This window comes from Strix aluco, chromosome 3 (genome assembly GCF_031877795.1).
Source record: "Strix aluco isolate bStrAlu1 chromosome 3, bStrAlu1.hap1, whole genome shotgun sequence".
NCBI lineage: Eukaryota > Metazoa > Chordata > Aves > Strigiformes > Strigidae > Strix > Strix aluco.
In genome coordinates, this window is record NC_133933.1 from 122496017 (window position 1) to 122522472 (window position 26456).

General features: G+C 38.9%; 1 protein-coding gene across 2 annotated transcripts in view; it reads right to left on the reverse strand.

Annotated features, from left to right (window-relative positions):
- The window catches only part of LDAH (lipid droplet associated hydrolase), a 126434-nt gene that overhangs the window by 10781 nt on the left and 89197 nt on the right, over positions 1-26456 (reverse strand). For both annotated transcript variants that reach the window (XM_074820134.1, XM_074820133.1), the window contains exon 6: positions 5035-5117. In XM_074820134.1, coding sequence (XP_074676235.1) covers positions 5035-5117 — 83 coding nt within the window. The remainder of the gene's footprint in view (positions 1-5034; positions 5118-26456) is intronic.

Below are 26456 nucleotides of genomic sequence, written 5' to 3' on the forward strand. Positions count from 1 at the left end.
GTAAGTATATTGTGGTACATTGAACTTTTTGAATGCTCACTGGGATCCTTTTCCACCAAGGAGAGAAACTGCTGATCCTTGATTAGGCATTCTGGGTGCTTCAAAGAGAAGGTTGTTCTTGTGGTTAAATGACACAGGCACCAAAATCCCCAAGCACATGTGCAACTTCCCTAACTTCAACTCTGCACCTCCAGGGAGCGCAGGCCAAAAAGGATGTGAAACCAGCCAAAAAAGAGGTGTTCTTGGCTCCAGAGAGCACTTTGCACCTATTCAGACAGAGCGTTTGGAAGGTTTTTCACAAATGTAGGCAAGCAACTCACTCAGGCTGCGGGCAGGCAAAGTATTTGTAGTATTCTTTTAACCACTTATCTTCAGATCATGCTCCTTTCATTGGGAATAATTACTAAACCCCTGTGGATGTCGATAGAGACTCAAACAAAAACACTGGACAACATCAAAACAGCTGCTACAAGGGTCAAAATAGTTCTTGGTTGCTCAGTTTTAAAAATTTTCTCTAGTAAAGATAATTTTTCAAAAGAAAAACCTAGCACTTTACTGTGGAAAGGAAATACTTTATTTTTGCAATTTTTACTCTAAATCTGCATATCACTATTTAGTTGATACTTTTGGACAACACATTTTCTGTGGTATTATTGGTGTAATATAAACTTGTATTACTTTAAATTCTAAATACACCATTGAAATAAGCAGGAAGTGGTAAACATATACTTCATTCATTTAATTTTTTCAAAACTGAATTTCTTCCCCACCTAACCATGTGGTTATAAGCCACCCACAATACAGACTTCCTCAGTCTGAGTGAAAATAGGTTCATGTGTCCATAATTTTCCAGTTTATACTTTCTCCCATTTGACTAAAAATTATTCTTTGCTGACAACAGACTTGTTTTCATTTTTGTATCTCTACTTCGGATGTTTCCTGTCTTTTTCTTTACTCAATCAATGTATCTGCTACACCAGACCACTGACAAAACAAAATTTAAGGAGCATATAAAACTTTTTTGGTTTAACATGCTAACCAAAAGAATCATGATTTTCAGTTGCTGGAGGAGATGATTTATGGGCTTAAAAAATTACGAGCCACTACAGAAAGATCATTGTCAAACTGATTCAAGACTTCCTGAAGTGGAGCTCTTCTATTGATTTAGATGGGCTTTGGAGAAGATCCTACACTTAAAAATAGGGCTACTGTGTATTACACATGGAGTAATGAACAAAATATATCTCGATAAATATAAAATATGAGGGGTGATTTTTTTTAAACAAAAATTCCTCTGTAAGCACCCTAGTTTTACCCTTTCATGCAGTATCTTCTTGATTAAAACAGGTTCATAAACTTACTTGACTGAAAAAGAGTCAATAAGGCTAAGTCTTAAAATAAAGCAGTGAATGTGTCACGATGCAGACTTAAAAAGTAAGGTGTTGTAGAGAGCCTCTAATATGGAAATATCATTGTTCGTCACAAGCACATGTAACCATCTTCCCTTTCCTTTTAAAATTTTTATTCTATTTGTAAAAGCTCCATGATGCTCAATGCTGATCCATCTTTTAAGAATAGAGAATTACACCCACTTCCTTCTGTGCAAGAATTACAATAAACTTCCTCTAGTGCAGTAGTATCTTTGTCTCCAGTTTGTTAGGAAAAGGAGTTGGTGTTATTACAGTGAAAGAATGTAGCTCAGCGGGCTTACACACAATCAGCTAATGATAATTAACTATCAAAGCTGAGCAAATCTTGTATCAGTATCCCCTACCTTATTTGTTTGGATATTGTGATTTATCACAACTCCCTGTGCCATTGCAATAAGAAGCCTACATTCATGTAATGCTTGATCCAGACAAATAGCTTTAGAGCCAGTATTTTAAATGCTCTATCACATATTACTTTGTTAGAAGACAGGTCTCCATCCTCCTCATACAGTTCCACTGCTATCTAATGTACACAACTTCTGTCTTTAGAAGATTATAAGTGAAATATCTCAATTATCTAAACAATATTCCAGCTCCCATTCTTTCAACGTAAATCTGAGCAATTAGCATTGTTACACTAAGAATCTGGAGTCTGGAGATAAAATTTCTCCTGGTCCCTAACTAGTAATAATTATAGTTAAACCTGGGCATGGAAAGACTGGAATAACTTAGTGTCTCTTCTTCTTTCTTCTTCAGATCACAGAATGCAAATAAGATCCAGAAATAACTTTTCTATTCCACAGCAGCTGGCAAAGTCAGGTGTTAAGATTGGCTTTTAGCATATGATCACAGTGACTACTAAACAGTATAAATTTTTTGAAGTGACAGCTTGCCAGTTCTATAGCAACTTGGACTATAGTTCCTGTTTTTATAAACTTCCAACCTTTATAAGTTAAGCCCATTTTTATTGTCAATACACTTCAAATTTAACATAATGCCAACTCAGAATTTTTCCCTTAATTCTTACATTCCCAGAAATTACTAGAAGATGAAAAAAGAGAAGCATTTAGCTTCATTTTCAGACCTGCTTTTTCTTCAGTTTGCCAACTGCTTATAAGCTCGCTTCAGCTTTTTGTTTTCTTGAGTATGTTTGCCACTTTGAAAGTATGAGGACATAGAAGAATCAATAAAAGAAAGTTAACACAGGTTTAAAAAAGCTCCTGCCTGCCAAGGCCATGCTTAGATTGACAGAGTCAACAAAAGCACAGATGAAGCAGACTAGGACACCTGCAAACTCTTACTGTTGGATATGGGCCTTCATTCAGTACAAGAAATAAGTATTTTTGTAATGCAAAGTATCTGAGTAGACAACCTGAAGTCTCTGGAGCTGCAGCTGATTGTCACCACTATTGTTCTCATCCAGCTTTTATGTTTAACTTCAAGCATGTGTGCTTGTGATTAAAATTTCCTAAAACACCTGCAGCTCTGCTCCTGCAAACTCTTCACTTTTGTACCCTAACACAGTAACCTGCAGTCTTGCCCTCAGTTTCAGGGCACTAACAGGCCTTATGAGCCTTGTCTGGGACACTGACCCACACTCCCTGACTATGGGTCCAGGGTCTCCATCTCTGTCCTTCACCTTTGGTCTCTGCCTCTCAAGCTACACTGCAGGAGTATCTGTCTCCAGCCCTGTCCCTGTCCCTGTGTCCTAGATTGACATTGGACCTACACCGTACATAGCTCGTCACCTGGATGGATGCCACCATGCAGCTTGCCTTCCATCATGTTTTTGGCCACGCCTCCTGGATGGACTTTGGACCGACGTTGTAGCCTTGTCTGTAGTCCTGTCTCCGGCCCTGTTTCCTTTTGCTCCTGTGAGAGACAACTTGTAACTCCCTGAATCTAAGTCACTTGTGTCCCTCGTCTGAGCGGGACGTGACAGCTCCTGACTGGATTCCCTGGAGGGATGCTGGACCTGGTTCATTGCTTTGCCTTGTCTGGGACAGACGATGGACCATTATCCTGCCCTGCTTGGGTGCTGTGGGACTGGACCCTGCTTGGTGAGGGCACTGCCTGTGCTGGGGTCACCCTTGGCTCACGGCTCCCTTGCCCTCAGGGAAAGGCAGACCCTGCAGCTCCCTGACACTCAAAGAGGCGATTCAGTCAGTAAAATCAACCGTATTTCTTGAGTTCACTGGGCTTTGGATCAACCCATGGAAAGTTTTGTTCAAGGCAGTGAGAATATTTGCAGTCTACAAGATCAGTCCTTCAGTTTCTTCACTGAGATTCCCCCCTGAAGTGCAGCAGAACTCTGCTCTGCAACAAAAACGTGAAAAAACTTCTAGTGCAGTGTAGTGTTCCTTGTTCATGTGTGCTATTTCAACTCCTTTAAAAAACTAGAACTGAAACATCTGAACATACCTTTCAAAGTGCAGAGAAGGCAAATGGGGTAAGTAAAAAATAAATTCATTTTCAGCCAAAAAAAGAAAGACTGATTTATGAAGTGAACTTTGTACTATATCTATTTTCAAGGCACAAAGTAATCTTTGGAGATCTAGGACCTCTGTCCTAGAAAATTCCATTCTCCAAGGAAAATCTCTGCCAGTGCAAAGTGCTGGAATCAAAAAATAGAGGGATGATAAAAAAAAATGGAAGGAAGGAAGGAGACACAGTAGAGTAATATGTTATACTGATTATCTACTCACACAGAGGCTACACCAATAGTAGTTTATTAAATGTGACAGTTGTCTGGCTGACAAGCCATCTGGAATTGTCTGACTATGGCCACACTATTAAATTCTCTCAGCCTCCAAAACAGGGTGCTCACATCAAAACTCCAATTAGGCACAGTTCCTGGCCTGTGCCAACCCCTGAACGGTGCCTGGAAATTGACTGGGAGAATGCTATTGGTCCAGACCAAAACTGTACCAGGATCTCTTTCAACAATAAATCCATACAGACAAGAAAGTTCAGTGCAGGAGAAAGGTCCCCGGAACTACTTCAATTACCCGTATAGCAGTAGCTCCAGTCTCCGAGGAATGCACTTTCTGTATCTTTTTCTTACACTACAGTCAAATGGCTGAAACTGTGGAGCCATAATAATTTTGCTGATTCCTCTCTATTATGTTTTGATGCCAAGGAAAAATCAAGCCTCCAGAATCCCATGATATTAACTGGCACCACACAACACAGATGGTACATGTTCTGCTTGACCTGCCCAGCAGCAAAGGCAGAGGATTTGGTCAATCAGCCTGCACTCATGTCCTGGCTGGCCATCTGCCTGTCTGATCACAACCCAGGTAACTACTGGCCTCACTGGGAACCACATCTCAGGCTTAGCCAGAACACAGACTGCCTCCACCAAGGAAAACATACCAGATGGAATACTACATCTGACAGTGGTGAATGCTACATCTACAAAGGTGTGGATCAATGTTTAATGATGAGTGACCCCTTTAGTGGCTTCTCCAAAGTCAATGGAATGACACTAATATAAGCACAGAATCAAGCCTGCTAAAATTCTGGTTTTGCACAATATAACTGGATGTAACATTTCCTCATGCATGTGGGCTTCCTACGAAAACTCTGAGGATTAAATAGTTACCTTCTTTAAATTTTGCTTTATGGTTGTACTGTCTCTCTCCACAACCTTCATCATTTCTTGGCTTGCCATATACAAGATGTTGGCTGCAGAAAAAGAAACATGTAATAATGTAAGTACACAGCAAATCTTTTAGAAAAAAACAATATGGGCCCAACCCTGCAAAAAGGTAAGGCAACTAGAACAGTGATCATCTTGACAATCCCACTGAAAAGAATCCCAGTGACAGAAAGCGCAGAATTTATCTTACTTAACTGAATCATTAAAAAGGCATATAGACTAAATTAAGTAATCCCCCATTAATTCCGTAATTAATGGAAAGGGAAGGACACCATTGGAACATAACTCTATCCATCTTACAGACTTCTGAATTAGTCCATGGTGATGACTCTCTCCTCCTGACCAGAGAAGGAACTTTGATGACTAGCTTTTTCTACATACTTTTAAAAAGGTAAACATGATAAATTACCTGTGAAATCTTCGGAAGAGTGGGCTTTTAAATACAAAGCATACATTAAAAGGCATTATTAATCAATATGTTATTACATTATTGACACTTCAACATGCAAGTCATTCAAATATTCATATTAAAAAAATAATGGCAATCACAAGTATTATTGAAAACTGCAGTCCTGCATAATATTGATGGTGCTTACCCAGACAGGACTGGACTGGACACCAAAAGTCTAAGCCTTACCTTTCTGGAATGTAAAGTATTAAAAATGGCTCAGTGCAATTTATTGTGAGTTGGTCTGCAAGCTACTGTCTCAGAGACATAAATGATTGACAATAATGTTTGGGCACCTAATTAAAAGCAGTCTAATTTTATGAGGTGTGGAGTTCTGGCAGGTCCCTTGTATGTTAGACAGCAGTGGGAACTAAGCATTTCTGAAAAGTGGGTCAGTTTGCCCGGATGCCTAAATATTCATAAATTTAAACATTTTGACACAGAAGAATCACGCTGTGTCCACCTAGCCTGACTTCTGTTACAACAGAACCTACAGAAGCTCGGCAAGAAATTTCAGTGCACAGTCCAAAACTTGGCTTTGTACAAGCACATGCCTGTTGGATTATGAGTTTTGCTGCTGGAATAAACCTCATGTATTCACCTGCAGAATCAAGAGTTGCTACATGACCATCAATGTTGCATTATGTCTGCACAGAGAGTGAGAGATTCTCCAAAGGCTGTTCAGACTTACTGAGTTTTAACAGGAGCTATCTATTTCTGCCATCAGTGCTGTACTGAAGAAATGTGCAGATACCACTATCCAAAGACTGAGAACCTCCTTTACCCTTTATTTCTGCCCAATCACCCTACTGTGCTAATAAGATGGCCAAGTCTCTCCTGCCCTCACAATCTGAAGCCTCCATGGTGTTGGATCACAGAGACATTCATAACCTTACGTGGGAATGAAGGGCAATATTATTCTCCTTTCTCACCAGTTTGCAAAACTAATGGAAGACCCTGAATAGCTAAATTACCTTAAAACATTTCAGTTTCCAGGTCCTAGAATGACTGAAAGTATTCTAAAATACTAAATTATCTCCTGAAAAACAGGAGAAAGTGGAAAGAATCTGACAATTTTAAAAATCTGAACCAATGAAGTTTTGTGTATAACTACTTAATGACAGTGTTGGATCTGATACTGCTCTGAGACAGGAGTGATACAGTCTTACAATCCATGACAGGGGAGGAAATGGCAACCACATAGGTCTTTGGTGGTGACCAAAACATGGAGTTGGCTAAATTCCAGCAGTGCTCTAAGGAAACAGAACGCCACTGGAGAGATGAGTGATGGCCACAGAGATCAAATGTTAAAAGACAAAGTCAATGCTCTCAAGTGAAAAAAGAAAATCCTAAAAAGTAGCATCTACTTATGAGCCAGCCAAAGAAGATACAATTCAGTTATATGCCTGCAGAGCTCTGTCTTTGTCAACTGAACGTTGAATGCAGCTAGTGCAAGTTCTTCCTTTCCTAGAGAAGATGAAAGGGTTGCAGATGTGACATCACACAGACAATCCAGCAAATTTGCTGGTCCCATTCTATTCTACTGGGCAAAGGGGTCTCCATACAGCTTTTTGTCTAGCAACCCAGTCTAATCCTGTGGTGCAGCTGGCAGAAGCTTGTTCATCTACAGCACTAAGTTCATGCCCTAACATTGGTCTTCCTTTTCTCAATTCAGCTCCAAACACTGATGCATTATACACCTGTTTTTAGAAGGACATACATCTTAGAATGAAGCTTCAAAAAAAATCTAGGAAAACCTTAAATGAGAGATATGAAAGACAATGAGGAATTCCTAGGTATTTAATTAATTTCAGATTGATTCCTCTTACTAATGTGACAAATATAACTTTAGTGTTCAAAACTCCAACCTATAAATGAAGCTGTTTGTCAAAAGCACTGTTCTGCATCAGAAGGCAGAACACAGACAGCAGTGGTTGCTACCCTAGGTGCTGGTCCTTCAGGTAATAAGACGTGGCTTACTACAAATTTACAAGATTTCAAAAAGCACTAAGGGCAAGAGCCTGGATTTGGCAGCGTATCTGTGGCAATGGCACTTGTACCCAACCCATTATATGAGGATTCGGTATGCCAGGCCTTCTATTTTCCAGTCCAAAATAAGGTTCTTGTTAGTAGGACACGGTGGATAGCCTGCCTGCAGTCAGAACTTTTGCCATTACCTTGCAGCATCAGCAGTGGGTGGTAGGCAGGGATGAAAATACTGGTGACCATCAGTGCAGAACCTGACACATACCAGTTCATTCAATGTTACTGGGATTCTGCAGGCAGCTCTCCACCTCCAGTTCAGTCATACAGCAAAAGTGGGACCAGCAGGTACTCCCCTGCTCCCCTTCTCCCATCTTACTGGTTTCGCTGTCCTACCTCTTGTTCTTGATGGGTTCTGCTCATATTTCTGAGTTGCTTGTGTGCTTTTTGCAGTAAAAAGTAAGAAATGAAGTGGAATTCACACACTTAGTAAACTTGTGTTAGTCATAAAGATCCTAAAAGTAAAACTGTAAGACAGCAAATGTAATGACAGTACTTCAAAAGGAACTGTCTCTGAAGGCTTGTGTACTGTGCAAGAAAGGGAACCAGGAAGGCAGGATTAAACTAAACCGGATGAATGGCAAGGTTCAAGAGTCTATTTCAACCAAACAAAAATCCTTCAAATTTTGGAAACATGATCCTAGGGAAGCCAATAAACAGGAATTTAAACTTCAGCAGGCGTTAAGTAAGAGGAAATTGCAAAGAGCAAAAGTAGGTTTCCAAGAACAAACATTAAAAGATTTAAAAATAAACAATAAAATATTCCTTAGGTATATCAGAAACAAGAGGCCTACAACAGAATTCATACAGGCTAAGAAAGTAGCTAAAAAAGATAATTACACTGTTTGGAAGCTAAGTAACTTCCCTTTTTTTGCATCCAACTTTCTTGTTCAACACATTCAGGAGGTTTCTGCTCTCTATACTCTTTTTCTGGGAATAACAATTTCTCTTTGAGTAGTGAGGTATCAAGAAGTAGTAACAGTGGAGAATACAGAATATATCAGGGCTAGAAGGTGAATTTAAGAGTTTTAAAGAACCTTAAATACAGAATAGCTGAGTTGATAACAATCCTGCTATGAAAGGATCACCCTGCCCTGTGGCAGGAAAATACTGTCTACTCACTACTGATTTTACAAAGGAAAATAGTATTTTAGTGATCTATAATTTCTTGAACATTTCAATAAACACAACCAGATGACAAAAATTACTGGTCTTCTAAAAGCTCCCTGTTACATTTCACACAATAAACTTTGGTTGAAACTAAACAGCTGTAAAATGAAAGGTTGTAATGTGTTAAATAGTCTGGAAGCAAAGAAAAAAGATTAGGATTAGATTAGATTAACTGGTTTTCATCACAGCAAAGAATAAGGTCTAGATCCATCACAAATACAAAAAAAGTAGTGATTATTACTAAAGTCTCTCAATAATCATTGAACACACCTGGTGATTTGATAATTTCTGGGGTGGGTTAAACCACCTCTCAAGATGACTCTCTTTTCAGTGATAAGGCCTTTAGACCTTAACTTGAATTAAGTGCCTAAACTGAGGTGGGATGAATCCTGGCCTAAGATTCTAGTCCAGCTCCGTATTAAAATAATGGGTAACTTATTTCTTAATGATCCAGTCAATGGATGAGTAGTTTATTGATGTATTTGCACAGGACAGTCAGATAGTTTGTGAGGACCAGGCAGTGAGAAATGAGAGAGAGACCTAAAGAGGAGAGAGAAAAAAATCAACGCACTAGCAAAAGAAATTCAAATTGAAGAAATGGTTAGCAACTTATCTGTGGAAAACAAATCAAAATATTCTTTTTCCCTTACAAGTTTATAAATTAATGCAAAAAATGGAATCAGAAACCAGAGACCCCTAAAATGACTGTTGTTCACTGTGCATGTTTACTCAAAATTCCAATCAAATCATATATTATGTTTCATAAATAGTAGTAGGAGGATGATACATAATTCTGCAGTACCATTACAGAAATCACATAACATGACCACACCTGAAGAACTGTGTATGCTGACAGTCACAACTTCTGTGGGACACTGCAAAACTAAGAATGGTGGGGAAAACAGTCAAAGTAGTACAATTAAAGACGTGTTGTTGCCATGATGTTCATGATACTTCATGATACACTGTTCTTCCCTCCCTTACAGCACAATACATTAAAATGCAAAACAATAAAAGGAAGTTACTTTTTAAGGTCATATGCAATTAACTATGAACCCTACTGCCCCAGGAAACTGATAAGCATACGTATTTGCTGCGTTCACATCTAAGCACGTTGCCCTCAGCTCCTCTAATTGTAAATACAGTTAATGCAATTAATCTTAGGGCAAATATCTGTGAAGGCCAGATAACTTATACTTCCAACAATCTCTCCTTTCAGGTACTATTCTCTAGGTCCACTATCATTCTTGCTTGGTTTCTTCTAGATACACCCAGTGGATCATCTCTTTCTTGAATTTTACTGAGAGTATTTCAGCTCATGCTAGAGCATCTCTTTCTCTTCAACAGCAGAGCGCTAGCTCTTTCAGCCCATGTTACTTTTCGTATGTACGAAAACCATGTCTCACTTTACAACATGACATGTTAACCTGTATCAGCTTGCGATCCATGGTATTTCTAGAATTTTTTCCTGCAGAACTATTGCATAACCAGTGATTTACCATCCTTGTACTTCATTTACGTACAGAACAACTTGGCTCTTTAAGGAATGACAGCATTCTCCTCTCCCTGCCCCCCAACCACTTCTCTTAGCTTGTGAAGGTCATTTTGATCCGGTCCCTTTCCAGCATATCTGCAGCATGTTCTAATGTGGAACCGACTGTAAACTCAGTAAACACACACTGTAACATCCCTAACACAACTATTGAATAGTAAAGGAATGAAGATAAGACTGTTACAAAACCCTACTGGCTACGTCTTTCCAGTTTCAAAAATTCTCCTGAATCCCATTTTCCAGTCATACATCTGCCTAGTAGTTGTTTCAGTTATTTCATATTTCCCAAACCTTGTTGTAAGAACATAACAGGAGACACTGTAAAAATCTTTATTAAGGTCAAAATATCCTAAATCTACTGCTTCCCTCCAATCCACGTTTCACTGTAAGATGTTTAATGTCTATATAGAAAGCTATATTTAAAGAGATACCATTACAGAGCAGGAATAGTACCCTCTCTTGCTGCTGTGCAACGTCAAACTGGGCTTCTTCAGAAAAGCTATTTTTCTCAAAAGCTAAGTCATAAGTTCAGGGAGAAATCTCTCTGCTATTTCCTAATGCTATACTCTGCTAACCTTTGCATTTTTTGAATATTTAGTTCTTTTATTTTACAAAAAACCCCCAACCTGTTCTGTTTCCTTATTTCATGAATACTGAACTGCTTTTTCAAATGAAATAACTCAGACGAATTCACTAGCTTTTTGTGTGTAATTAGAAAGCCACCTCAAAAGGCTCCCAGGGACTGTTATTATGAGCATTTCAGCAGCTCTGAAAATCAGGCTGTGAACGGTGTACAACCAGAAGCTGAGACATGCAAAATGAATGGCCTCTGAAATCTTTCTTTAGGCTATGCAGGGGAAGGTTGTCTTGTGAGATCCCCTTGTCAGTTCTTGCTACCTGGTGTTAGTCTCTGGAAAGACTTCCAACCTGTGCTTTCTTTAGCTGAAAATCTCCAAAGATTCTCAGAATCACTACCAAGAGTCCTGGAAAAATATATATTGGTTTTGATTGCCTGATTTCAGGTACAATATAAAATGCAACCTAGACCCAACGTGATGAAGCTGTGTCACCAAAATCTGCAGAATTAGTCACTGCGCAAAATAAAGCACATCCAGGAGTCTGCAGGACTCTGGCTCAAAATGCAAATATGGGGAATTCCCATAACGAGCTGTGTGGAAGTTGTTATCGGAATTGTGACCTTGGTGTCCATGCTGAAGCTAAGGGCTAGTCTGTGAGTATCCAAAGTCAAGACGTGTCTCTGTGAGAAGTGCATGTGTGCACAGACATGCACTTCTGCATATGATCTGCTGCCTCTTTGCTTTTAACTGGAATGCTTAATATGATAATGTTAAATATCTGAAGGAGCAGAAGTGCCTTGTAGCTTTATATAGGTATGTCTTCCATCAATCCCTAAATGATATTTGGTTCAACTGAAATAAGCTGATTTTGTCATTAAATGAAGGTGTATGCAGTGTTTGTATGAGCTTTATGAAAAGTTATGCAGTTGATACAGTTTTCTACTAAAAGCAAGCCAGTTCTACCTGCCTGCTGAAGGAAGAACTCAACCAGTGATAAATCATGAAAACATTCAGCATCGGAAGAACCCCACCACAGCACAGCTACGATGAGATGTGTAAATGAGACGGACACCAAATACATTGGTTACTTTGGTAACTTGGACATTGGATATTCAGACCCCGAAATGAGAAGGGAGTTCTCATGGGCATGAATGTGAGTGCTTCAGAAATCTCGTCAGAGACCCACACAATGACATGAGAGCACTTTACTTGGCATGGATGGTTTACAATATCAAGGCTGGGCTTGAATACTAAATCCCGGCTCGCAGAGATTTGTCTCAAAAAGCCATCTCTATCCACTGAGGATATATAAACTGCAGTCCTCTCCTGAAAAGACTTTGGAAGAAAGGAACAGAGTTTATTCTTTTCTCATCCTTTGCCTGCATGGCAAAAGCCCAGTACCTCTGCACTCTCGATTCCTATCTAGGAAACAGGCTGCTAAAATCTGATCTTGAATCAGCCTAAGATTTCTAGGAAAGGAACGTATAGAAGCTCTTAAGCTTTCCTGCCAACATATTTTTGCTTATTCAGTTTATCTGGTTTAACAGTCTAAAGCAAATTTCAGTGGGTTTTTTTCTTATTTTTTGTGGTCTAATCCCATTCCTTCAAATCTGTATTTATGCATATGCTGGATTTATACATTATGAGTTGGCCTGGGTCAGTGAGATAATCCAAAGCACAGAAAGTGAAGCATATAACATGAATCTTTGCAGTATCATGGCCTCTGTAAATATTCCTTCATGTTGTTTTTTCACATAGCAACTAGGAAAGGCAAAGCACTTCTCAAAAAAAAAAAAAAAAAGAAAATGTTGTTGCAAACCTACAGAAGCTGGCCAACGTACCTGGCGACAGCTGTAGAACCCCAAAGCATTTTTATTACATTCTATTCCATCTCAAGTTGCTGATACCCCTTGTAATTCATAACCAGGTCACTAGAGTTTAATAATGAAAAAACTACTGTTAATTATATAACTATCAAAACAATAAGGCCTTAGAGCTTAAAAGTGAAATTGAAGTTTTATCAGACAAATACCACCATGTTTATTGTGCTTCTAACACATAAATACCTTCTTAAATGATCCTAACTTTTTATATGCAGATCTTTTATATACCTTGAAAATGGAAGTCCTTCATTTATTCCCAGGTCAGGCTTATTAAATTAACTGCCAACTTAGTTTCTCCCCATGATCCTGCCAATGACCTTTTTCCTGCCCTGGTAGGATCATTCCCTCTCCATGGATTAAAGGTGATTAAGGATCAGTGTCAGTTTAGTCTCATACATTTGCTAAGCAAAGACGACAAACTGTGCCAAAATGTGTTTGATTTATTTGTGGGGGTTTTGTGGTAGAGGAACCCCGATTGGGCTCAAATCAAGGATCCAGAAAAGAAAAGAGTGCTTTATATCATTGGTAGCTCTTTAACCCAAAGTGTCACAGCAAGGATTTAATATCCTTCAGCTAAATTATTAGTTTTCACAAACAATAATGACTGAAATCAATCAAGCTTTTCAGTGCTTAAGGTTATTTAACTACCAATTCAATTAGCCAGTTGTTAGATGAATACCTGTATCTATTGAGCTGAACTTCAAACACATTGATATATCCACAATGCAGTCAAGCCAATAACATATGAATTAGAAGACTTCCTGATTTTGAAGAAACACATGTCTGGCAGCATTACTATTACTTTCTAAAGATTTTAGAGCTATATCCTAAACCAATATATTGTCAGTTGACTCTATGAATATCGACAGATCTATGCTGGAACTTGGAAAGCTGTGCTAATTTCAGGAAGAAACATGATTCTAACTCGGGACAGATAAACTTTCTCCTTATACTTGATTCTTGAAACAATACAGAGATTTCCTCCACTTAGACTGATATATGTGTTTTTCCTCAAGTCTTTAAACTTCTTGCTTGATTACTGAATATCCAAAGATCATTTGCTTGCATTTATGAAAGAAAAAGATTAGATTAGGACTAATCATAAACTCACACTAGAAACTGAGGGGTCACATTATGTTGTCTGTGGAAATCCAAGATGAGTTGGAACTATGTCTGTATGGAAAGAAATCTTAAAAAAATGACTTACACATGGTGCACATATCCATAAAATATAAATGAGTGTTAAGTATTTCCAACTTAACCCTGATAAAACTCCGAGAGATATACATGCCGTTGATTAATTTAAAAATCAACTCTGTATTGTTGTACCATGACTAGATCTCGTTCTGTGTGGGTTTGCTCTGTAGTCGGTATCTTAATTATCTATTCTTTGCTGGGCTAAGGAGATGAAGTTACTGTGACAGAAAGAATAGACAGAAAGAGATGCCATACTAATGGAACATGAGACAATAACAAAGAAAAAAAAAACACTTTTCAACCTTATTGGCTGATGAATTTCAGGAAATAACCAGAATAGTTCCTCTTCCAACAAAAATGAGTGGTTGTGAAGATAGCCCCAATCTAGACACTTTAATGGATGCACACACACACATTCTTTAATAGCTTGTTCATCAGACTAAATTAAACATAAGACTACAAAGGGTTACCCAAGCTCACTTAATTTCCCTACTGCTGTTGGCTTCAGATTATGTTGACTCTATCAACAAGATCGTGGCTGTAGGTGTAAATTTATTAAGTCCCACACATCAAAATATTGTTCTAGTTTGTAAGTTAGTAGGAGCTATGCTCTGGAATGGGTACAGGAAGAAACATGAAGCCAAATTTTTACTTCAAGGTCCAGACAGCACAATTTCAACAGCATTAACCTTGGAAGAACGTACTATATGATTTTCCAGAGTGGACAAATTCAGAGGAAAAGGAGACTGCAGCCCTGACTTCATCATGCTTCCCAAATGCAAATCTGTTGCCACTACTCTTACTGTATTTTGACCAACCAACCCCCTGAGCAGATAAATACAGAGAGTGGAGAGACTTATGCTCTCTTACTAAGGCCGCCATATAGTAAGGTATTGTCTTTTTTCGCCAAGAAATGAATAAACTTTCTTTAGCTAGAACTGAAGGAGTTTGTAAGAGAAGAGACCAGAGATCCCCTCATGACTGTGGTGGTGATCCCTTCATGACTGTGATGCAGGCTACAGGTATTCTTCGTACTTCGATAGGGTATTCTGAGACCCTGCAGCATGGTAGGTTTTTATCACCCATTCTGGCTCCCTCACCTCTCTGCTCCTTATGGCTTCCTTGAATCTGTTCCCCACCTACAGAGAACCTATGCTTTAGATACTTTTTTTTTTTTTTTTTTTTTTAAATTTGTATGTATTCTATTAGCTTAATTTTTGCAGGTTGAATATCATTTAGTTAATTCATGTATTTTTCAGTTAAATAACACTTTCCAGCTGGTCTCTCTCCTTCCTTGTGTTTGAGGCATTTAATAAAAGACAGCTCATTATCATTAAAAACCACAAATCTGAAGTGCAACCAGGCCCAGAAGAGATCCCTTTAGTTCTTCAAAAATCTTCTGCAACTCATTTGTAACACAGAGGAATATCAAGAGGCAGAAATAATCAGAACCTGTAAAAGGAAATCCATTTTACACCATTTATGATACATCACAGAGGATACAGCCCGTTACAGTAAGAACCTCTCAGGACCAAGAAATTAGCAAGTGACAACAAAGACACTGGCAGTCAACAAATATTTAGAATTCTCTTAACGAACTACAACCAAAATTTAGAGCTACATACTACTACAAAAGACTCAGGTCGTTAAGCCTTTACCTCTAAGAATGATGTCTTTACTAATTGGCAGACTTTTTTTTTTTTTTTTTCCAGAGCTTTTGTGTTTTCTTGGAAACATTTAGTTCTGACTGTTGTTGGAAATGAGAGACGGGACAGCCTGGACTTTGGATCTCATTTCCAATATTAGTTCCTATGTAACTCAATCGTATATCTCAGTTAGTATAATAATGCTTACATTCATCCTAATTCTTCAGCAATACTTGTCACCATCTCTAACAAAATATCCTGCTAGATTAGTACTGTACTATCAGGGTCACAAGTACTGAACATCAAATCTACTAGATTCAGGTAAAAAAATTGAAGGGTGGCTACAACTTGCTTACTTAGTCCACCTTTCTTACACCAAAGTCTGAGCAAATCTCTTTATTAGTTTTCCTTCCCTGGTGTTAGAGACTTACAGGTTTACTCTTAAACCGAGGGCATAGTACAGTTCTTCCAGAAATGGCTTGATGGTTTCGAAAATGATGATTTACTGTCTCCCTTTAATTATATCATCATCAAGTACTCATTCGATACAGAACCATTGTTCTGCTGTCATGAACAGCACTCTGTAAAGAACGTATTTCCACAATTGCTTGCCTTTGATAGCCTTTCCTCTTTTCACTGGTCGATAGCTCTGTAAAATGTCTTTCCTAGTCTATCTTATCCCCCATTCAAACGTTAAATGCACTCTCTTTTGCTTTTACTTATCAATTTCTCAGCTTCTGCTTTGACAACTGTGAAGTCAAATTTCCACAGTCTGTTTTCTTACAACCACTTTCCAACAATCAAACTGTTGCTGCTTTTGCAGGTATAAAAATGGACTATATCTGCACCATTGTACTAAATAGAGCCAGGAACTATTTTGTGGCCCTGAGGTCAACTGAAATAGAATGGCTTATTTTCACAGAACTAAATTTTTCCTCCACCCAAACTGCTTATTGGAAAGAGTGCATGGCAGTGCTAACTCCTGAACCATGCCTGAATACTAGGAGATTGCTAGTTGGAGAAGGTTAAAAACATACCAGAAAATTAATTAATAATTAAACAGTATGGATGACCATACTCCAGTGCTACCACAAGTCCTATACTCATTTAGATGATTTCTAGAGGTAACCTACCTATCTTTGGCAGGTCCTACTACGTTTCTGTATCCTGCATTCAACCTGCAGAATGCAGACTCATTCAGACATTCAATCAGACATTTTCTGAACTTTCAGATCTGCTTTTAACTAGTGTCTGACATTTTTTCTGTCTATATCTTGGTTTCCTCAAACAATCTGTGTTGCACCTGTTCATCTGTTTTGTTTGGTTCTTACTATGGCAAATTGTCTCTCTTTAGAGTTCTGAAATTCTGGATGCTACTCTTGTATCTTTAATTAGTGTGTATGAAATCACAGGGCTGGAAGGGATCTCCATTGGTCTTTTTGTCTTAAGGAGAATCAATGATACTGTGTCATTTTCAGCAGATACTTATCTATCCTAGCCTCAGGAAACACAGACGATGAAAGTTTCATTATCTTCCTGGGAAATCCAGTCTAGAATTCCATTCTTATCATTAACTAAAATCTAATCTGAATCACCTTTGTTGCAATCTACTCCATTACACATTACCTCATCTACCATGGACACGTGGATTAAATTATTCTCCTTTACTTGAAAACTTTTACCATGTCCTTCAGCTTAATTTTTCTCCCTTCAGAGTCAGTGGAAAGCACACAATTCATCTCATCCTAAAGTAGTCACCTAGATAGATTAGACAAGTGTTACCTATATCTCTCCACTATGACAGGATTTTAAGGGGATTAGTGGATGAATAGAGCTCTATATTGTAGACATGTGAAGTATTTCTGTCCTAGCACAAATGTTACCCTTTTGTGAACAGACTCAGCCAATCTGTCTCTCAACTTCAAATTCTCTGTATCAAACTGCCATATATTCTCTGCCAATTGCTTTCTCTGCTTTACATAAAAGGCAAGGCATTATGAGAACTAACTGAACAGTCTATATGTTGCTAGATTCCTTCTTCTACAGACATACTGCTTTTTGCATGGCTTGGAAGTTTCTCAGAAAAAGTCTCTTGAATCCGCCTGTCATGGTTTGGTGGACACTATATTCAACAGGGCTCCTTGTCTTTAACACCTGGATATCAGAACAAGTCCTCCATCCACATCCTCCTCCTTTCTCCCTGCCTTCTTTACTGAAGCAAGTTATGTTCCTTCATACTGATATTCTAGTTCTGTCAGTTATCTCACCTATGTCTGTTAAGCCAATTAACTAATAGTTCTGGTAATTTATAAAGGCTTGCAATGCTACTTTGTTTTCCATACTTTTGGAATTTACATTACATTACCTGCACATCACCTAGCTCATCTGCCTTATTTCTGCCAGTATTCCTTTGATCTCTTATGAATTTCTTTGTCTACCATAATTTTAGATCCTTCACGAGTGCACTTTTGCTCATAATGATATAGAAGATTTTTTTATCTTTCCCCTTAAAATCATCCTCAAGCCTTCTTTACTAAATCTTTCACTGTTAATCACCTTTTCATGGTTAAGGAAGCCAAAGCTTCCATGACATTGGTCTGACTGACCATGCTCCAACCTCTCTACACCTGTGCGTACTTGCAAATATTCTTTTGAGGAAGTACAGTGGTTTTAGTAACTGTCTTACGCCCTGTGAAGAACAAGCAATCTCATTACACTGTCATTAGTCTCTCACTCTCTTTAGTTTGCTTCCATATATCTTTCATTCCCACGTTGACATTGCAGGTTCCCTGGACAGTTCTGATGCTCTGCCTCACAAAACTATCATTTACTGTCTTATTTTTCAGAAAACACATCTGCTATTTCACCATTTGCCATTTAACTGCTATTATTGCTATTACTTTAGACTGTTGTTTGTGTTGGCTAAGGACCACAGTAGAGACCAGGGACACATTTTGTCAGGTACTGGCAGTACTGCACATAGAAAAGCCTGAAATGATGCTTTCTTCTGTCACACAAGGGACTCCCCCAGAACCTCCACAAATTCTTAGTTTCATTCTCCCAGAAGGCTTCACTGATGCCTTCCCTAGTAAATCTGCCTGGCAGCAGGATAATTTCACAATAATCTGGTATTACCAAATGCTTGAGAAATATTTTAAAATATGCAAAACATTTGCAAGTTTTAATTCCCATTCCTGGCCTCTGTAAAGGTAAACTGGACAATGTACAAGTAAATTGATTATTTGATGGTAATTGTAGCAAAAGGGAAGAGTCCTAACTGACTGCCTGATTGGATCTTTTTTTATAACTAACAATTAGTTTGTGGGAGTGCTAAAGGCCCCAGTCAAGAGTTGACTTCACTGTGTCAGAGGCTATTCAGACTATCAGGAAAAACATCATTTCTGCTCCACAGATTTTACAGTCTATTTCTAAATCCATGACTGTTCAACATCGAGTTGCAGATATACATGCAGAGTTTTGCTCATCCTTCTGAGGGACTACAAGCAGAGGATAGAACAAGAAAGTAATCCAACATCAATGTGATGATTATTGCCAAAGACCACTATTTTCATGTGCAACAGAACTTATCTGTACTTTGATGTGCTGTAATACAACTCTTTCAAAAGTCCTCTAAACAATAAAGGAAAATTGCTTAACCTGCAAAGTGATGAATCCATTCTAGGTTGGATTCCCATGCTAAATCAAAACGCCCTGCAAAAAGTAGATTGAACTTTTGAAAATAAATTTTCCTCAGGGAATGTACTACTATCTGGTCACATTTTTTTCCTAGTAAGTTGCCCGTCTTATTGTAAGGTTCTTCAGAGGAGTGTAACACTAGTTTCCTTTCCAGTTTACGCTTCGCTCTTGAGGAAGCAATCTCTGTCATTCCTCAAAAAGAATCAGAAAACAGTGGTAAGAACTAATAATACCAAACAGCAGTGTAATTTCCTATGGGCAAAACATATTTTCTACCAGTAATTATTGCCAACATCAATCTTGGAAATATCGTATAACTTACTGTTTAAAACATCAAACAGCAGGAACTGCTTAGTATCAAGGATGACTAATGCAGGAACATGTGCTTCCACACCACACATGCACACACACATTAGATAAAATGTTGATGTTTAGAGGTTTACAAGATGTAAACATTGACTTTGGGTTCTGCTTAAGTTTACACTGAATTTAGAATGAAAACATACAGTTAATATACAACCATGATCAACATAAATAGGCAGAAATAGCTGCAATTGTTATGACAGACTTCTCCAATCTGCTTGGTTCTGTAGTCGCAGGAAGATCAGAACTATACAAAAAAATCAGTCAGCTGTGCTTGAGAAAGCATAGTACAGACTAAAGGCAAAAATAAAAAGTTATTCAACAATTACACCCAGGTGCTTGACAAACAATAGATCCTTTGTGGAGGAGTGCGAAAAACACTCATTTACTTTTGTGATGAAGCATGTGCAGATGAAGTGGGGTGTGTGATGGAAACTGAAATGTCTATGGACCTAATCCTGCTTTAGGTTACTTTGGAACAACTCCCATCATCTTCAAATGACAGAACTATCCCTTAGCTGGAAATACGCATGTCCAGTTTAATCTCCCACATACCCTGGCGGATGGCTGCGATGATGGGATTCTGCTAGGATCCAGACTTTTGGTCGTGGAAAATGTCTGCTATCTTACCCTGCAAGAGGGGCATAGAAGGGTCTGGTGTAGGTGGTGTTCAGTCCCACAGCGAGTGGCCAGGATGGACATTGTCTGCAGCAATTTAGCATCTCCACACTGTGGTTCCTGCCTGAGCTCTACTAGGTTTAATATGCTCTACTAGACAAGGGTTTATGCATGTAAGCAGCTATATGGAGGTCAGTTTATGTGCTTTTCTGGATTGGGACCCAACACCGACTCTTTCTTGAGGAACCCTGATGAAATTCAGCAACTGGACTACCCCTCCTTTGAACAAGGTGAACTTCCTCTCAGGTGGAGTGGCTTTGATTGGCATGGAAGGTGAACTTTACACCACCGTTCATTAAAGTTCATTTTAAATACACCTGACCATTGCACCAACCAGCAAGCAATCCCCTGCACCACTGGGCTTGCTCAAGATAAGCCAGCATTTCCTCCACAGATCCATGAAGACTCTGTCTGCATTTTCTCCTTGTCAATATTGTCACATTAAAAAACTAGGCAAGGGAGATGGTGAACACTGGTGGACGTTTTCATGACAAGAAGCAGCAGCAAAGCAGGTTGAAATATTGTTATAGCTGACTGCAGAAATTACATCCAGACCAGTGTCCCCTTCAGGCACATGGAATGACGGTACTGCATTAGTTAGCAGCTTTGTAAATATCATTTTCAAAAAAAAACCCCTTATTCCATGACACAAATGCCTACAGTTCACCCATGTGCATGGATTTAGCATGTGTTTAAGTGCTTTGCTGGGACTGCATGATGGAAGAGTTCAATGAATCAAATTCCCAACCAGTAAATGCCAGTTATGATAGAGCCACGAGCTCTACTTCAGATATTCCTTGGGGGAGTCTAGACAGACACCTCTGAGACAACAGGTATGAGCCTACTGCAGAAGGGAGTCCTTCCCCTGGACTCAGGGTGCTTTGTATTGGACCCAGGGAAAATAAAGCGCCAATTTGCAGATGACTATCTGGCACTGGCTAACACAAAGCAACCGTAGCTGGTAGCACTTAACTGGCATATACTTATTTTCAACATTTTTTCTGCTTTGTTGAAGTTACCCCTTCTTTTTTGATGCCATTTGCAACACATCATTAGACTCACTGCAAATTTGTGGGAATAAACTGTATCTCTAGGGATGAAACCCCACCAGGAGTGAATAAACAATCTCCCCTTCCCCAACCACATCCCAACTTTGTCTCACATTTCATGGAAATGATCAGCAGTTCTACTACCAAAACATTCACGCCTTATGAGTAATATTTATTATGGGAGTGTTTTACATTGGGTTTTCCCCCCAAGAAGAAAAAGAGGAATAATTAACAGAAATAAACCCAATGAGAAATTTCCACATTATTACTATTATTTTCACAAGGCTTTCACAGGAAACCAAAAACTTTTGCAAGTAATAAAAGTCCTTGTTAAACAACTTTCTTTCTTTTGGAAATGGGGTAAATTATGAAGCAGATTGACTTTTAAAAATAAATACATAAAAGTCGTTGCCTTCCTCCAGTAATTTAATATGAGCATCCTACTCAGAAATAAGGAAAAGTTTAGTTCACTCACAGAAAGAATAAAGCAGATGTGAGGCTTTTCCGTCAGCTTAAACGCTGCCTTGGTAAGGTGAGTTGTCCGACTACATTAAACAAACATTTTAGTCAGGCATCACACAGGAAAATAAACAGTAGCAGAGGAAACATGAAAATATTAAAGACTGTTATTCTTTGGCCCCTTTTCCTGCGAAGCAGGTGATAAAATATTACTGTGTTTCCACAGGTAAGGAAACACGCTCTTAAACACTTTGCAGAAATACATATTACGATCATCACTTAAAATGCCAGAAGTGGATAGGACTCAACTGTGACAGCACACAGGAGCCTGCCGAGAAACTCCGCAGAAGCAGAGGATTTGGCATGCCAGGTCAGGCTGCTGGGCTACCTAAAGCAGCCTTCTGACTCTTGGCAGTATCTGGGAGTAGTGAATTCAGACACAGGCAAAAAATATTTTGTGAGAGATAGCTGTAGAGTTACCTGATTTCAGGAAAGATGACTTCTCCTGAATCCTAATTAGCTAGATGCTAGTGAGAGGGAGGGACATTATCTGCTGTATCATTTTGACCTCTTTCTGCCCCACTGAGTATCAAAGAATGCACATAGGAAGAAGAGAGGAGACCTGCTGAGCTTCATCCTTTTTGCCCACCTGTGATATAGAACACTACACTGTACAGATTTAATATTATTTAGTTTATGTAGATGTAATTTATGTACCATGTCAGTAATTTCTGTTATCTGTGAAATTTTGTCTAGCCATATGTCATGTCTGAAATTCTATACATATTTAATTATAAAACTAGAAAAATACCTTGAAATGATTTCTGCATTATAGCCAGAAGTTATCTAAAACTTGTATTCATCAGAAGAAACAAAGCAATCACTTTTTACTACCAGGGCTTTGATTTCTGTCAGCCTGGAAAATCAACTTGGAAATGAACTGGTCTAGTTCAAAGGTCTGCACAGATGTCCCGTGGCGAGGGGGAGGGAAAACTTTTATTCTATTTTAAAATGCACTGCATGCACGTCAGCCTGTCTAGCCAATGCGGTTTGTGGAAGCTGCTCATGGCTAACATATGTATATATAAGGTTAAACTAATGGTTAAGCAGGTTCAGCAGATCAAATGTTGCCCTGGGATGTAGGTCTCTGTTCTGCTGCTGATCAGCTATGTGATGCTGGGCATAGCTCATCGCTTCTCTTGAACGTCAGGTTCTTTTTCAAATGTGCTAGTACAGTGTTCGAAATAATATTAATACCTAGATGAGAATATAACGCGCAATTCCCCCTTGGCCTTGCATGCCTCAATGAGGAGTTTTAGTTCAACTCAGCACAGAAGGCAGAGGTCTTTTGATTTTGTTTCATAGAATGTTGTTCTGTGAGAGAAAATCGAAAAAGCTCTGCCTTCCGTGCTGAATTTTGAGGTGCTCATCATATCTTCTGTTACTTTTAGGAGTTAAATTTTAATTTAAATGCAAGAAAAGAACACGGTTTTAATTTAAAAACAAAGAAAAGTAAACTAAATTTTAGCTATATAGTTATACAGATTTAAAAAATACTCTTTAGGGGGCAAAGCACTCTCATATTTCACCATTTCAGGTGAATTCATTTATCAAGTGCTTACCTAATACTTTGAACACTTTTTTTTAAACTCTGAAAACTATGAGCAGAATAGGTGGAGGTGCTGTTGAGTGCCACAAATACAACACTGTGCACTGTCCTTATCCAAGTATTTCAGTTAGATGGGTATTTCTACAGCATTTTAGTTCCAAAAAAGAACTCTCTAAAAATTTCGTATCTTACTTGTCAGGAAATGGGAAGTGGAGATGTACAATGAATTTTCAAAGAAGGTAGGAAACAAACAACAGGACTCTCACTAGAAACCAGCAGCTGTAAATTCTAATGCAGCCAAAGGATGCGATATCTGACTGTCCTGGCAGCAAGGGTAAAGGCTACATGGACAATTCAGATCACATTGTTTTCTCTTGTCTGCAGCAAAATGAGCAGCTGTAGCTAGAGTGGGATTTATTTCCTCTAATTTTAGGTATCTAGTAGAGGATCCCTTTGCGGACAGTAGAGAGAAACAGTCATTTGTAGGGTGTGATTCACCTGTCCTGCTTTAGATGTTAACTATATGGACATCACTAGGTCCACAGTGGTCAGATGAAGACCACCCATAATGTCATATTTAAAATCTCTCTGATCAAGAAGAGAGAATTGGAATAGAAACAGATCTCAAGACATGACAACTCCCAAGGCTGGGATAATTCATACCCAGAATGAAATTTTCTAGTTGGCTCCCTGGAGATAAATTTTAAAATAACTTAGTCAATGTAAAAGCTTACGTTCCATTTTCATAGCAGCTGGAAGTCTATGTTTCACTGGCTTTTGATACAAATTTATCTCCCAGATGCTATTTGACAGTTCTGCAAATTTTATCCTACAAGAAAGCTTTTTACTCTATGGCACTTCAGGGATGCAATTTTGCCATCCTGTACAGCCAACAGAGAGAAGTAGCCACTGCTGGAAGACAAGCTTCAATACCGCAGTTGGAACTCCTGCTTCCTGTGTAGTCCTGTGGGCATAAGAGTGGAGTGTCTGAAAATGCCTTAGCCCTCTTTTCTCTGTAAAATGAGGGAAATGTAAACACTCCACATTAAATTTGAATGTCTCCACACTTGGAACAAGATAAAATTTGAATCCAAACTCTGAAGTTTAATCTTAGTTCCAACTGTCTTCTTACAACATCTCTTGGAAGCTTAAAATAAACCGGAAATCTACTGACTACAGCCTTCATTTGTGTGACAGCCTAAATCCATCTGAAACCCCCGTTTCAGGTTTCTAAGTCCCCTCCTTCCCAACCTGCACAAAGCCGACCTCCCCCCACCCCAGATCTCTGTGCTCCCCTGCTCCCCAAATAGGTTAAACAAACAGGGAGATTCCTCCAGGGAAGTCACAGGTTCAAGATCACAAAGGACGCACCGCGTTTGGGCCAATTGGAGGCTTTTCTTGCTATTGTGCTTATCTGTATCTTCACTGTCATCCAGACGTTAACCTCTGACCTGCAAGCCCGCCTCTCAAAAAAGCCTTGCGGTGTTTACCCATTATGTAATGTCTGTGCTTTTGTGGAAATTTTACAGAAACAAATGGAGGAAGTTTGCCAGTCAAATGGCCGGACAATAAATCCTGTCCCGTGTAGATAGAACGGTTTACTGTCACTGTAAGTTTGCTACTGGCATCTGTCATCGAAGAAATGTTTACAAATTTCAACACACTGGAGTGCCAAAGTATTCCAGCATTGCAGGAATGTACATGATTTGTAGAACAACCACCACTGTGCTAGATAGGGGTAGCCTTGTTTTGCTAGCCTGAATAAACAGAATGACAATGCTTCAGATAACTCAAGGTCACTAATGTCCAATTTTTCTGTCTATTCATCTCCTACATTCATGAATACAAGTACCCAAATGCTAGTCTGTTCACTGTAATGCTTTTTCTGCCCTAAAATAACTTTGCCAGAAGTTTAATTCAGGTAGGCAAACTCCCTTCAGATCCCTTTGCTTATTTCCTAATAGGTCCTTTATTATTTATACACTATGTCTTCCCATCCCTCTTTACAATCCATTTTCTTTACAGTCTCTGCTGTCTCTCCTCTTTCCACACCATTTCCCCTTTGGGACAAGATGCTGTATTTCGTTACCTTTCTGCACAGTATCATTGCAATGCCTTCTGCTGTGTGACTGGGGCTTCTACGTACCACCAACTATAAAGTTAGGACAACGGAAATACGAGTTTGGATAAGAAGCAGGAGCAAACATAATCTGAAACAGTGGGACAGATAGGCAATAGAATTCTTCCTTCACTGACTCTTCCAACCAAGGGATTGATTCTGCTGCCACTGAATGGAGCTTTTCACTCTCGATGTCAACAGGAGCGGCACTCGGTCTTAGAGTTCCGCTATAATTAAGTTTTCAAATCTCATTTCCTTTCAGAGGAGAGAAAACATTGTTGTGACTAAGCTTTGGATGTGGTAACAAATCCCTGGCAGGTTGGTTTGTTTTAACGGACGTATTAGTTTTAAGGAAACTTTTACCATCTTTTCTGCCCTTAATCACAGCTTTTATTACAATTACAGTAATGCAACAGATGTATCTGCCAAAGGCAATATGTGTATTTTTAATGAGTTGACATGCAACCTTCCTGGAGAGGAGAAACAACTTCATTGGCTGAATGTTTCTGAACCGTATCTAGCAGTTTATTAAGGGACCAGGAATCAATCAGAAAAACATTTACCACAAATACAGAGGCTCCAGTAACTCACAGATGAGCAGTCCCATAAGACAGACTCAGTGGTTGTGCTAGGTTTAGCAAATTTTTGCTGAATGGTTACATTTTCTATTGTCCTCAAACAATACAAGAGAAGGTTAACAGGCAATATCCGGAAAGCCCTAAGATTATTAATCCACACATGTGGTCCTGAGTCACTGGACTGTAAAACATCACCAGTTTCCAAAGATGAAACCAAAGGGGAATTCTGCTCAAGAGAGATGATATCACAAGCCCAAAGGAACCAGTTGCATAAATAAGGCCTATTCATGCAAGTTT